Raw genomic sequence first — 12,764 nt, 5'->3', positions numbered from 1 at the left:
TAATCGATGATAGATGCCCTCGAATATTTCTGCTGCAATGCATGTTCCATGCATATTATGAACAACTAAGTGCTTAATTAATCTCTACATCAAATTCCCCCTGTATGATTAAATTGAACAGTGACACCATGCTTACTAATATCTTAATCAGCAGGTCGATTTAAAGTGCACGTGAGCTACGAAATTATCATGTAATTTGGCATAAAACCACTTGAACTGCAGCAGAGAAGCTCTGTAAGTCTGCATATGGTCAATAGTTTCTTGCCTGCTTCTGATCAGAAACCTGCTACCTCTAGCTCGTGATTTTCTAAGAAACTGCAGCATATATTAGCCTAACAAACACTAATTAATGGAGAATCAAGGAGTATAGTGTACACTAATTAATCAAAGTCGATGGAGTTGTTTGGCGACGAAACAGAATCAATAGATAAATAATCGACGACAGGACGTGATTTACTATTCGGTCGATCAACCGATGGAGCAATATATATTTTTGACAAATTTGGTTGATTGCATCCGCGGTCGACGTGGACATGTGCAATTAATATTGTAAGATCCGGGGAGTAACATGCACTGCCGATCGTCGACTGACCGATTGGCCGGTTTGTCAAATGATTTGCTTGGGGGTCTCAAGATAGTCAGACTCCGATCTGATATCTTAACTGAGCATGTGCAGTACTTGGAAGGTGAGGCTTGATTATTCTTCTCTGACGACTTCAGAGTCCGGTAGAATGTGTATCATATAGCTAAGAGGAGTACCCTGCAGAAAAAAGTATAGTTAAGGGGAGTAAGTACGCAATGCATGTGATGGATCATGCTTGATGATATATATATAAACACTAATCAAATCATATATCGTTTTGACTAGCCTCACCTGACGTTTAGCTCTTCGAATATTTCAGCATTGCTGATTATTTCAACATTGCTAAATCTAAACCACTGATTCGAGTTAAAGTACTATCTCAATCTCAAAATATATTAATATATTAACTTGTACTCTATTATATTTAAAATATAATTTTTAGAGTTAAACAGATGTACTACGAAAATAGCTATAATTAAATAGAAGATTGTTGTGAATGAGAAAAGAGAAAAGACGGAGGATTAAACATGGAAGATATTGTGATTAGTTTAGATAAGAAGGTATATGGAGAAATAACTATAGTTCAAGACATAATTGGGACACTATCGATAACTATATTTTAGAATGTAGGGAGTAGCATTCGAAATTATCCTATAATATAGTACTCCACCTACTCTATCATCTCTTTTTTTAAGACCCTACTCTATCATCTCAATCAACCACAACCATTTCTCCTTTTCACTTATTTTTTTATCTCAACCAATCAAAAATTTTCTATATTTAACACATATTTCTTAATCGCCGTGCAAAAATTTAAAAACCTTCGTATTTTGGGTTAGAGAGAGCAAGAGCATGCTCAAAAGTAGTGTATGCACGCGTGCGCGCACACACACCACTCCATTAATAACTGGCCTATCACACATACACACAAAAAGAACACGAATATTAAGGAAGGACCTAATATAATCTCAAATAAATAGAACGGGTGAGACTTTAAACCTAGGCCGGTTAGCCCACCATCTTAATTGTGGAGCTAGCCGGAAGACTCCTGAGCGTTTCTCTATCACACATACACACCACTCCACTAATAACTGGCCTATCTCTATATCTCACATAGTTTATTATAGCCTGTGCTACCGGTGCATGATTATAAATTTGTAGCACATTCTTCTTTCTTCTGTCCTCTCTCTCCTCCATCTAAACATAAATTTAATATGTACTCCCTCCGTCCCATAAAAAATCAATCTAGTACTGGATGTGACACATCCTCACATCCTAGTACTATGAATCTAGACATACCTCTGTACAGATTCGTTGTACTATAATGTGTCACATCTAGTTTTAGATGTAACTTTTTTTTTGACGGAGGGAGTAACTCTTTCAGCTCTTTTATATTATCTTTAATATCCCCTCTAAGGGAGTACTAGATGCTACGAGCCTGCTGGTAGCCTTGGTAGAAGGTGGTTCTTGATTACTTGTTACTGGTTAGAGCATCTCGGTTGGAGAATATTTCCGGCGATGACAATGTGACCTATTCTTTGGAGCCGTTTGGTAGCTAGAAACGGTGTGGTATTATTATCATGCATTGCAAAAGTCATGACGGTGTACTACTAAAATAAATCCATAAAAATCAGCACTATAGGTACGGGAACAACTAAAACATGTACCTATAGTAATTTTACCTCCTCCACAGGCTGAAAACACATAAAACCGACACCTTTAAACAACTATAGGTGTCGGTTCTTAAAAAAAAACCGACATCTATAGTATAGGTGCCGGTTTTTTAAAAACCTAGCACCTTTAATATATTATAGGCGTCGGTTAATTAAAAAGGGCACCTATAACAAATTATAGGTATCGGTTATTTTAAAAAACCGGCACCTATCCAAACTGAGCCGAGCTGCCGAGCCAATCTAGGCCGACGCATCGGCCTTATCCCCTATATGAGTGAACCTTATCCCCTCTCCATCTCTCTCGTCTCTCTCTCTCTCTCTCTCTTGCCCCCCGCCTCTCTCTCGGCTCTCTCACATCTCTCAGCGTGCGGCTGTGGCTGGAGGAGCGGCGGCGGCCTCCCCTCTGCTGGATCCGGCGGGAGGGGAGGCGGCAGGCGGCGGCGGTGCCCTCCCCTCCGCCGGATCTAGCGGGAGGGGAGGCGGCAGGCGGCAGCCGATGGGTTGCGGCGGCGCCCTCCCCTCCGCTGGATCCGGCGGGAGAGGAGGCGACAGGTGGCGGGCAGCGGTAGCGCCCTCCCCTCTACGCCTCTCCCCAGTCTATTGTAGATTTTTTGTTGATGTCTGTGTGAATTTGTTGTTGAATATGTTCATTATGTGATTCAATTTATTTTGTTGATGATTTGTGGATGATTTTGGGGTTTGGGGCGCATGCCCGGTGACGGCGCTTGGTGAGTTCTTCTCGAATTCGAGCCGGCTCTCTCTCTTTTTTTTTTTGGCTCGAGCAATGGTAAAGGTGCCGGTTCTATTTTCGTTATAGATGTCGGTTGTTATTATTGGTGCCGACTAATTGATGTCGGATGAAAATCCGGACCTATGGGCCATTAGGAACCGGCACCTATGGTAGCAGTGTTGTTTGTTCAACAGTTGTGTGTTGCTACATGTCTATTTTTTTTTGTATGTGTGTTTCAGCTTATAAGTTGCCATCAAAATTTAAATTTGAAACTTAATTCTTTATTTTGATTTGAGATTTTTTTAATCATAGTCTATTCTTAGTATCTGTTTTTAAATCGATAAGGATACATGGTGAGTGTTTGGCACCCATTGCCTGCGGCAGTTGAAAATCGCTGCAAGCTGCATCCATTCTGCAGCCGCAACGCTGCTGCAAAACTCTCATCCGAACACACCAATATATAAAACATTTATGTATAGATTAATTTTTTAGTTGTTGATAAACCGTTTACGGCTTATATCAGTTATGAGAGACAAAGCATAGGATATAAGAAGCTCAGCCGCGCCTCTATTCAGTTCCCTCTAGATGAAGGTCATACCGAGTGGACATTGGGTTGCTGAAGTACTCTACCGTGCAGTAGCACCGGGCGGATGGACATTGATCGTTTGATTGTGTAGCTGAACAACATTCTATGGCAGACAATTCTAGAGGGTAGGGTAAAATGGGAGTAATGTTTTTCATTTCAGAACTACTCCCTTCCGTCCCTAAATATTTGGTGCAATTGACTTTTTTTAAACATGTTTGACCGTTTGTCTTATTTAAAAACTTGAGTAATAGTAGTATATTGAATAATGAATCAAATGATAGGAAAAGAATTAATAATTACTTAAATTTTTTAATAAGACGAACGGTCAAACATGTTTAAAAAAGTCAACGGCGCCAAATATTTCGAGACGGAGGGAGTAAAATATAATCTTGTTGATCATTATCGGGGGAGGACCGGAGGAGTCGAGAGAGATCGGGATGATTTCGTTGTCATCACCAGCATGCCTGGGATGAACGGGTCCTCGCAATGTGGACAAGGCCTTCTTCTATAGCCACGTACTACAAAGTACTTTATACGTTCTAAAATATAAAGAATTTTAAATGAATATAATGCATCTTCCAATACAGACTCGTAGTAAATTCATGATATTTTAAGGCGGAGGAAGTATACAAACTTCTACTGCAGTAGTAAATGAATGCATCCGAACGATCAAGAATATGGATCGATGTTACAGGTAAGTGTGCAAGCGAATAAATCTATAAACTTACTTATAGTACAAATAAACGGATAATCGATGAGTTACCCATTTATTTATATTAGAAATGGGTTCGTAAACCTACCCACTTACACCCTTACGTACAAGGTTGCCAAGCAGGACCGGTCACCAATCAAATATTGGCGACGGCGTCGACGACGACGTACGGTCAGCCTCTGGAGAAATGTCTTGACCAGTGCGGCCCGCTTTTGTGTGCCACTAGCTAGGCCGGCCTATATGCCGAGCAGAGAGCTGTAGCCAATCGCTGATTCGCTCGCCAGTGTGGCCAGTAGCTTGCCGTGGACCTGTGCTTTGGGCTTTGGCTATCCAGTTTCAGAATAGTTGAACCCTGAAAGCTCTGCCTGATCAGACATTGTGAGTACTCTAATACGCCGTTCTTTTGTCTGCTACTAGTACGTCGGAAGCAGTCTTCCACTCTTTCTACGTAGCCTGAAAAGGCGTATATGAGCTGCGAGTCAAAATTCGGCTGGGAAAAGGCGACCAGAAAAAGGTTCCAATTAAGCGAGCTCTTATGAATTAGGACACCATATTTGCAGTGATTCGTGTTTCCGTGTTTGGTAACTCGGCAGTTCGGCTGTTTGATATCTCGTCGTGTCACTGGGCTATACGCTTGGCTGTCACATACTCGCATGGCTGGCCGGGGCTCGTGGATTCCGCGGTGTTTTTTGCACAATCGCCGCGCGCAGCCTGCTGGTGGAGGTGCCGATCCGTCTGTCCGATGCGATCCCTTGGGCTTGGGGGTCGGACAATAAAACTCCCAACCCCCTTGCATCAGCTTGAAACAATGAAAAACGCAACGACAAAATGTTCTGGACGCCTATGAATGCCTCTTCCCTTAAAGAAATAGCAAACGAAATTCCGCTCCTGAGGATCCGAGATTAAAACTCACATCCCCTTGTCTCGCTTGCCAAAATTTATACTCCTAACGGCAAAAAAAATTTCGATCAGCCTTTGTGGGTCGGAGTTTTAATCTCAACTCCTGCAGTCCTGCTGTTCGTACAACTGTGTTGTATACAACATGTGTCCAACCATGCTACGTCCACCAATCACCATGATCGGTTTCTCTCTATGTAGGACCACGCAAGCAAAAGTTATGCTTGTGCAAGAGCTATGAAAATAGTAGATCTCACTATTCATCTTAAAATCAACATATATTATAATAGATTAGCTATAAGGTTGGCTACAATTTACTTCTTCTATCTCTATCCCTCACTTGTACATTTATTATTTTTGTTTTGGAGCTTGTTTTAAGCTAGCTCTTGCATGAGAGCCAACACCTTTGATTTTTGTTACCTCTCTCCACATAAGATTATAGTAAGCTTATAGCTCACTATTATACTTGCTCTTAGTCAAATGCAGGTTGTACACATGGCACGGGTAACATGTATAGCCATTTCCTTTAATCTCGGTATGCAAACCATGCATAGTTAGACCCTGTTTAGATAGGACTAAAACTTTTAAGTCCCTATCACATCGGATGTTTGGACACTAATTATAAATATTAAATGTAGACTATTAATAAAACCCATTCATAATCTTAGACTAATTCGCGAGACGAATCTATTGAACCTAATTAATCCATGATTAGCCTATGTGATGCTACATTAAACATTCTCTAATTATAGATTAATTAGGCTTAAAAAATTTGTCTCGCAAATTAGCTTTTATTTATATAATTAGTTTTGTAAATAGTCTATATTTAATACTCTAAATTAGTGTCTAGATACAGAGACTAAAGTTAAGTCCCTGCATCCAAACACCACCTTAGATACTCCCTCCATTCCAAATTGATTTACATATTTTATAGGTACACCAAGACCAAAAAAAGCTAATAACTCTCTCATACTATATTTACTCTAGCAATAAACTCGATGCATGCACCATCCCCACTATTTCCTAGCCAATGACAAATCAAGATATAGCATGTGGGTTATAAATACTTGTGTACATGGATGTATGCATCAATGTCCGTTTACTCTAATGCACAAATATCGAATAGACTTAATGAATAAACACAAATATGTAATCATATAGTAATAACCTCAAAAAATTATATATAGATTAATTTGGAATGGTGGGAGTACGTGCTACGATTAGCTGCGCAGAGGGAGATTAAAAAAAATCTCGTGTTAGGTACAGTAGTTCGGCAGTTCGGCTGCTTGATATTGATGATATCGTCTCACCGTGTCACGAGCGTGTGCGTGCATCAGTGCATGTTATACGTCTGGCGATTGAACGGTATTTTTTTTTTTACTTTTGCACGTTCGCCGCTCGCGGCGCGCGTGCGCTTGTGTGCCGCGCGGCCGTCCAGTGACTCCAGTCCATGTCACCGCCACGAGGTAGCGGCAACCGGCAGCAAATCCTCTCCGAAAAGCTAAGAGATTCGGTGAGTGTTTGTTTTAAAACTTTGATTCGGTGAGTATTGGTAGTAGAACAAGCACGTTTTGCACACAATTTGAGTTGAGTATTGCGCTGTGCGCCTTCTCTGTACACGTCATTCGATCACAAACTTGCAGCGCTAGTAGCCTGGTAGGCTTTATGCCTGTATCATTGTCGGCCAAGCATCGAAAATATACCTCCGCCAGTGCACGACATGGTCAGCGACTTGTGTGTTGAGTGCGCGTAGAATCCTCTCCAGAAGGGTGGGGGATCCAATCCGATCGGGTCGCAGGGATGATTCTGCGAAAGGCGTCGATTCAATCATCCGTCGGTTCGGAGTTTTTGGGCTTGTGTTGGATATGCTAAACTCTAGACAAGTTTTGCCACTACCAATATTTTGATAGGGTAGAATTGTAAATGAGTGTCTTTGGATTTATACCAATTGAGAGCCAATTTCAAATTGTGGTGAAGAATATTCTACAATTGTGTATAGGCATTACCAAACATTTGGCTTCAGAACAAATAATCATATTTACTATTTAAACAACAAAAAAAAGGGTGTAGCTATATTTATAGCGCCATATGATATCAAACCAAAACGCCCCTTTTATCTCCGAACCCCCTTGGCCTCGATCGTATGGGCGAGTTATAGTCCTGTAGACCGCTGGATCAGTATGTTTCACGTATGTATTCTGCGTGGCTCGCCTGGTTCCGTGTGAGGCTTCGATCCGATGACCAGATCCAGATGTGATCGATGGGGACTCCATCTCGGGGGGGTCGGAGATGAAAACTCTGACCTTGTGCCCTCTCTCGAAGATGTACGTAATTGATAAACCATGCCCAACTCCAACCGCCTTTCTCTAGATCGAAAATTAACAGTAGAAATTCTAGCTTTCGCGGAGTGGAGATTAAGGGCCTGTTCCAATTGTAGCCAAAATAAAACATTACAAAATTTGACATGATTTCTTATGTATTTATCAAAGTTTGACAACAAACTAAACGTAGACATATTTTTGACAATTATACCAAAAATAGTACTCCCTCCATCCCAAAATGTTTGATGCCGTTGACTTTTTTAAAAATGTTTGACCGTTTGTCTTATTTAAAAAATTTAAGTAATTATTAATTCTTTTCGTATCATTTGATTTATTGTTAAATATACTTTCATGTTACATATAGTTTTACACATTTCATAAAAGTTTTTGAATAAGACGAACGGTCAAACATGTTTAAAAAAATCAACGGTGTCAAACATTTAGAGAATGAGGGAATATGGTTGAAAATGGCATCAATCTGAACCGCCATAAACCACCGTACCCTCGTTTGTAAAAATAACTAAAACCTTAGCTCGATGGAGACTCGGCTCTGTGAATGGTAGTAGTCGCAACGTAGCATTCAGCCGGGCCGCCGCCTATCGGCCTTAAAGCCCGTCCGTTTCTGCTCGTGGTGCTCTAAACGAGCTAAGCCCATGGGCTTTAATTTCGTGATTTACCGGAAATTGCAATTAGAGATCGATCCAGCTTGCCATGGCTCCCTGCGTGTCTCTGTCCCAATTCCACACGTTTCTCTCGTGCGGTTGCCACTTGCCATTGGTTCGTTTCTTCAAGAGTCCCTGTCGGCCACATATCACATACGAGTACTAAGTAATTAAGTTGACGCGTTTATCCCGTGTAAAAACCGGCACGACACGTTTTCCTTGCGTAGAAATGAATGCCACGCACATATATATTCATAGCTTATCAAACATCGCTACCAAATCATGCACAGTTATGCTAATCCATAGCTTATCAAACATCGCTACCAAATGCGCAAAAAATGCCAAATCGTATCTGCAAGCCGCAAACACACGTCCATCCCGTCCAGAGACAATGGACAAATGCACGACGCAGCTGCCTCGCGAGCTCTTCTGAACTCTGAAGCACACCGTACATACGATACGATCGAACGTCGCGTTTGCAGGGATTCGTATTGCCGTACCCATACGTGTTAGGTATTTGCGGCAGTTCGGCTGGTTTGATATCTCGTACTCGTAGTGTCACGAATGGGCTATACACACCGAGTACTCGCATGGCCGGGCACGTCGATTCCACGGTCTTTTCTTTTTTTTTTTTTTTGCACATTCGCCGCTCGTGTCAGTCGTGTGTGAGCACGGCTGGCTGGTGAAGGAGTGGCCATCCGATACGCTCGCTGGTTAAGGAGTGGCGTGGGGTGAAGCCGTCAAGTGGTGATTCCGCGCGCGGTAGGTGCGACCGTGCGAGGTGTCAATCCGACCATCCGATGCGATCCATGGAGTTCGGGGAACAATACTCCGAAGTCCGAACCCCCTCGCCTCCCTACAAAAAATTCTGGCCTCTCCTTTTGCCCTCGCTTGAAAAAAGTGACAAACGAAATTCCGCTCCCGAGGATCCGAGATTAAAACTCACATCCCATTGCATCCCTTACCAAAATACTCCTAATTACAATTTACAAAAGAGAACTTCGGCCACACATACCGGGGGTCGGAGTTTTTTAATCTCGGTATGCAAACGATTAGCGGAGCGGGGAGAGATTGAAATCATCTCGTGTTGGAGTACGGTATTTTGGCAGTTCGGCCGCTTGATATGATGATATCTCGCGCTGTCACGAGCGTGTGCGTGTCATACGCCTGGCCATCGCGTGGCCGGGCGCATCGATTGAACGGTGTTTTCTGCACGTTCGCCGCTCGCGCAGCGTGCGCTCGTGTCAGCCGTGTGCCGCGCGGCCGTCCTGCAGCGAATCCTGACCAAATGGAGTATTTGCTTGCAGTACGTAAATATGATGAATCAAAGCTTGCACATTCGCTGGCCAAAAGCGAATCCTAAACATGCACGTTTTGCACACACTTTGAGTGAATGTGCGGTCTGCGGCTTCTCTGTGCGTGTGAGTATTGATCGCCAGTCGATCATAAACTTGCAGTCGTAGTAGCAGGCCAGCTTCTGTTTTAATTACACCGAGAGTGCTAGTTGGATAGTGCTAAGGAGTGACACCCTCCTTTCCAAAAAAAAAAAGCTAGTACACTCAATATCTATGTATTTTTTTTCTTCTTAGAGAAGTTTCTCTTAATTTACTTATCCGATTTATAACCCGATTACGTCGTTGTGTTCGTTGCAATTAAATATTTACAATAAGATTTCACATGATTATATTTTGATGAAAAATCACAAATTACTTTTATGATATGTTTAAATTACTTTTAGATTTCATTAAGTTACTTCTTAAACTATAAAAGTAAATTCACTAAGTCTAAAAGTAATTTATATATATTATAGAAGTAACTTAGAACAAAATGAAGGTAACTTTGGCATGTCATTTGAAGTAAATCTGTTGTAGAGATAAAAACATGACTCTATCTATAAATTAAATTAATCAGCACAAATTATGGAATTAACTAAAAAGTCATATTTTATCCCCTACAACGAATTTACTTCTAATGTCGTGACAAAGTTACTTCTGTTTTATTTTAAGTTACTTTTAGAATATATGTAAATTACTTTTAGATTTTATTTAATTTACTTTTATATGTCTAAGAAGTAATTTAGTCAAATCTAAAAATAACTTATATATATATGATAAAACTAACTTATATATATAATAAAAGTAATTTATAAATATAAATATTTTTTCAGCGTAACATAATCATGTAAGATCTTGTTGTGAAGATTTAATTGTAACGAACACAATGGTGTAATCGGATTGTACATCGGATAAGTAATTTGAGAGGAAACTTTATTTGAATAGGAAAAAGATACCCACGTGAACTTTATTTGAAAAGAAAAAGACACCCACATGGGTGGACATCATGACGACGTGCACAGTTAGACGGCTATGAGATGTGTCACGATATAGAGCTAAACCGAGAGCGCTCTCGAAATAGATTTCACGTTTTATTTTCTTCCTTTTTGAAACCCCGTAGCCGGCTTCTGGTTCTACCAGGTAGTTGGTATATATCACTGTGACCCAAGCAACGAGAAAATCGAAAATCTACCTGCGCCAGTGCACGACATGGTTAGCGACTTGTCTCTGAGCGTAGAATCCTCTCTAGAAGGAGGATTGGTGCATCCGTTGGTAATTCCGCCGCAAGACGTCGATTCAATCATCTTATCTTTCCTGGTGGTTCGGAAACCGGAGTTTTAATCTCCGAATCCCCTTGCCCTCGATTGAGGCTCGGCCGAAAAGCCTCGGCGACTCGGCTAGGCGAGCTGTAGACCGATGGACGGTATGTTTTGCACCGTTACGTAGGCGCCTGGTTTCGCGCGAGATTTCGATCCGATCACCAGATGCGATCGATAGGGACTCGATCTCCAGGGAGGTCGGAGATGAAAACTCTGACCGTTGCACTCGATCGCTTTGCAGTACGTAAATATGACTATACGATCGATGAATATCGGAGATCAAAACTCCAACCGCCTTACTCTCCATTGAAATAAATAAATAAATAAATAAATAAAGATATCCCGGCTTTCGGGGATCTGAGATTAACTCAGATCACCTTTACCCTCATTTGAGAAAAATAACAAATAACAGAATTAAATGCATCCTCTCGATGGGCCGGGGACTCGGCGAAGTGAGCTGTAGACGACGATGTTCAATCGCGTTGCAACGTACTCCCTCCATCCTCGTAAAGGAAGTCGTTTAGAATAGTGACACAGTTTTTAAAACATAACTTTAACTTCTTGTTTCTATAAAAATATTTATTGAAAAGTGATATATGTATACTTTTATGAAAGAATTTTTCAAGACAAATCTATACATATAATTTTTATATTTTCAAATTTTATAATTTATATTTCTAATGTTTGACTTAAACATTATTCTAAACGTACTGCCGGATATCGACCCAGCTTGCCATAGGCTCTGACTCTCTGTTCCAATTCCCACACGTTTCTCTCGCGCGGTTGCCACTTGCGATCGCTTCGTTGTGCGACGAGTCCCTATCGGCTCCATATCACGTAATTAAACCGACGCGTTTATATATCTTTTGCAACAACTGGCACGACGCGTTTACCTCGGATAGAAAAGGATATGACACGCATAGTTTATCAAACATCGTTACAAATCATGCAGAAAAAAGAAAGAAAATGTCAAAATCGTATCGGCAAACGTCCATCCCGTCCGGAAACTCTGGATAATGGACAGACCGGCACGACTCGGCGGCCTCGCGACGTCAACCCCGTACACATGGAAGATCGGCGTACGTGGTCGTACGTGGTGAATTGGCGCCGAGACGGCGACCAATCGATCGGGTAAACGTCTAAACCGCTCGGGATAGCAGGACACGTGTGTATAGCTGCTGCGCCTGCCTCCGCAATAACGGCGCGGATGAGAGGGGGGAACCGGTCAGTCCCCTGATCCCATCCATCCATCCACACCCGCGACGCGGCCGCTATTTATACGCCCCTCTCATGCAACGCACCGTTCGAATGGTCTGGATTCGCCTCGTCGCGTGATCGCCATCGTCTCTGTAGACAGAATAAAAAAAAATCAAGAGGGGGAGGAAGCCGAGGTTTTCGCTGAGATGGAGATGGGTAGGGACGTGGATGCTGGGCAGCAGCAGAGGCGGCTGGTGGTGGTGCACAGCCAGGTGAGGCGGATCAAGCAGGAGGAGGGGGAGAAGGTGAAGGTGGACGAGACGTACCAGCACCAGGTGTCGGAGATGCGGCGGATGGTGGTGCTCCGGGACATGGAAGCGAGGCAGCGCTCCCGCTCGCCGCTCGGGAGGGCCGCCCGCCCGGCGATCTCCATCGGCGGCGACTCGTGAGGCATACGTACGTGCGCCACCCCATTGCCGGATTGGATGGAGACGTACGGGCGCCGCCGCGATCTCCTTGAGTTTTCTTCTCTCGTCATGGTTAGACCCGATTGATTGAGCAGCCGAACATGAGCAGATGTTTTTTTAGGATCATTCTTTGGCTGTACTGCGTACATTAATCTTTTATTTTATTGTCGTCGTCGTCGTCGTTGAGACAAGGAAATTTCAGTTCTTAGGATTAATGGAAAGTTATATCTTGGTTCTGTAAATACTAAAGTTATGTAGCCTAGCTATTTTGAATTGTGCATCT

At 42.3% G+C, this 12,764-nt stretch overlaps 1 protein-coding gene across 1 annotated transcript; it reads left to right on the top strand.

The window, feature by feature from the left end:
• The first annotated feature begins 12,031 nt into the window (after positions 1 to 12,031).
• Positions 12,032 to 12,734, top strand: LOC127762350 (uncharacterized). Its single transcript, XM_052286836.1, has one exon. It carries the CDS (start codon positions 12,221 to 12,223, stop codon positions 12,461 to 12,463), a length of 243 nt encoding a protein of 80 aa, XP_052142796.1. The 5' UTR covers positions 12,032 to 12,220; the 3' UTR covers positions 12,464 to 12,734.
• The last annotated feature ends 30 nt before the right edge of the window (positions 12,735 to 12,764 follow it).

The sequence above is a fragment of the Oryza glaberrima genome, chromosome 2 (assembly GCF_000147395.1).
Source record: "Oryza glaberrima chromosome 2, OglaRS2, whole genome shotgun sequence".
In the NCBI taxonomy this organism is placed as follows: domain Eukaryota; kingdom Viridiplantae; phylum Streptophyta; class Magnoliopsida; order Poales; family Poaceae; genus Oryza; species Oryza glaberrima.
Note: the sequence above shows the minus strand (reverse complement) of the source record. Positions and strands in the feature narration are given on the sequence as shown.

Bases quoted from the DNA above. Each gene is read 5' to 3' on its own strand.
- LOC127762350 (XM_052286836.1), top strand. From the start codon at position 12,221: ATGGAGATGGGTAGGGACGTGGATGCTGGGCAGCAGCAGAGGCGGCTG.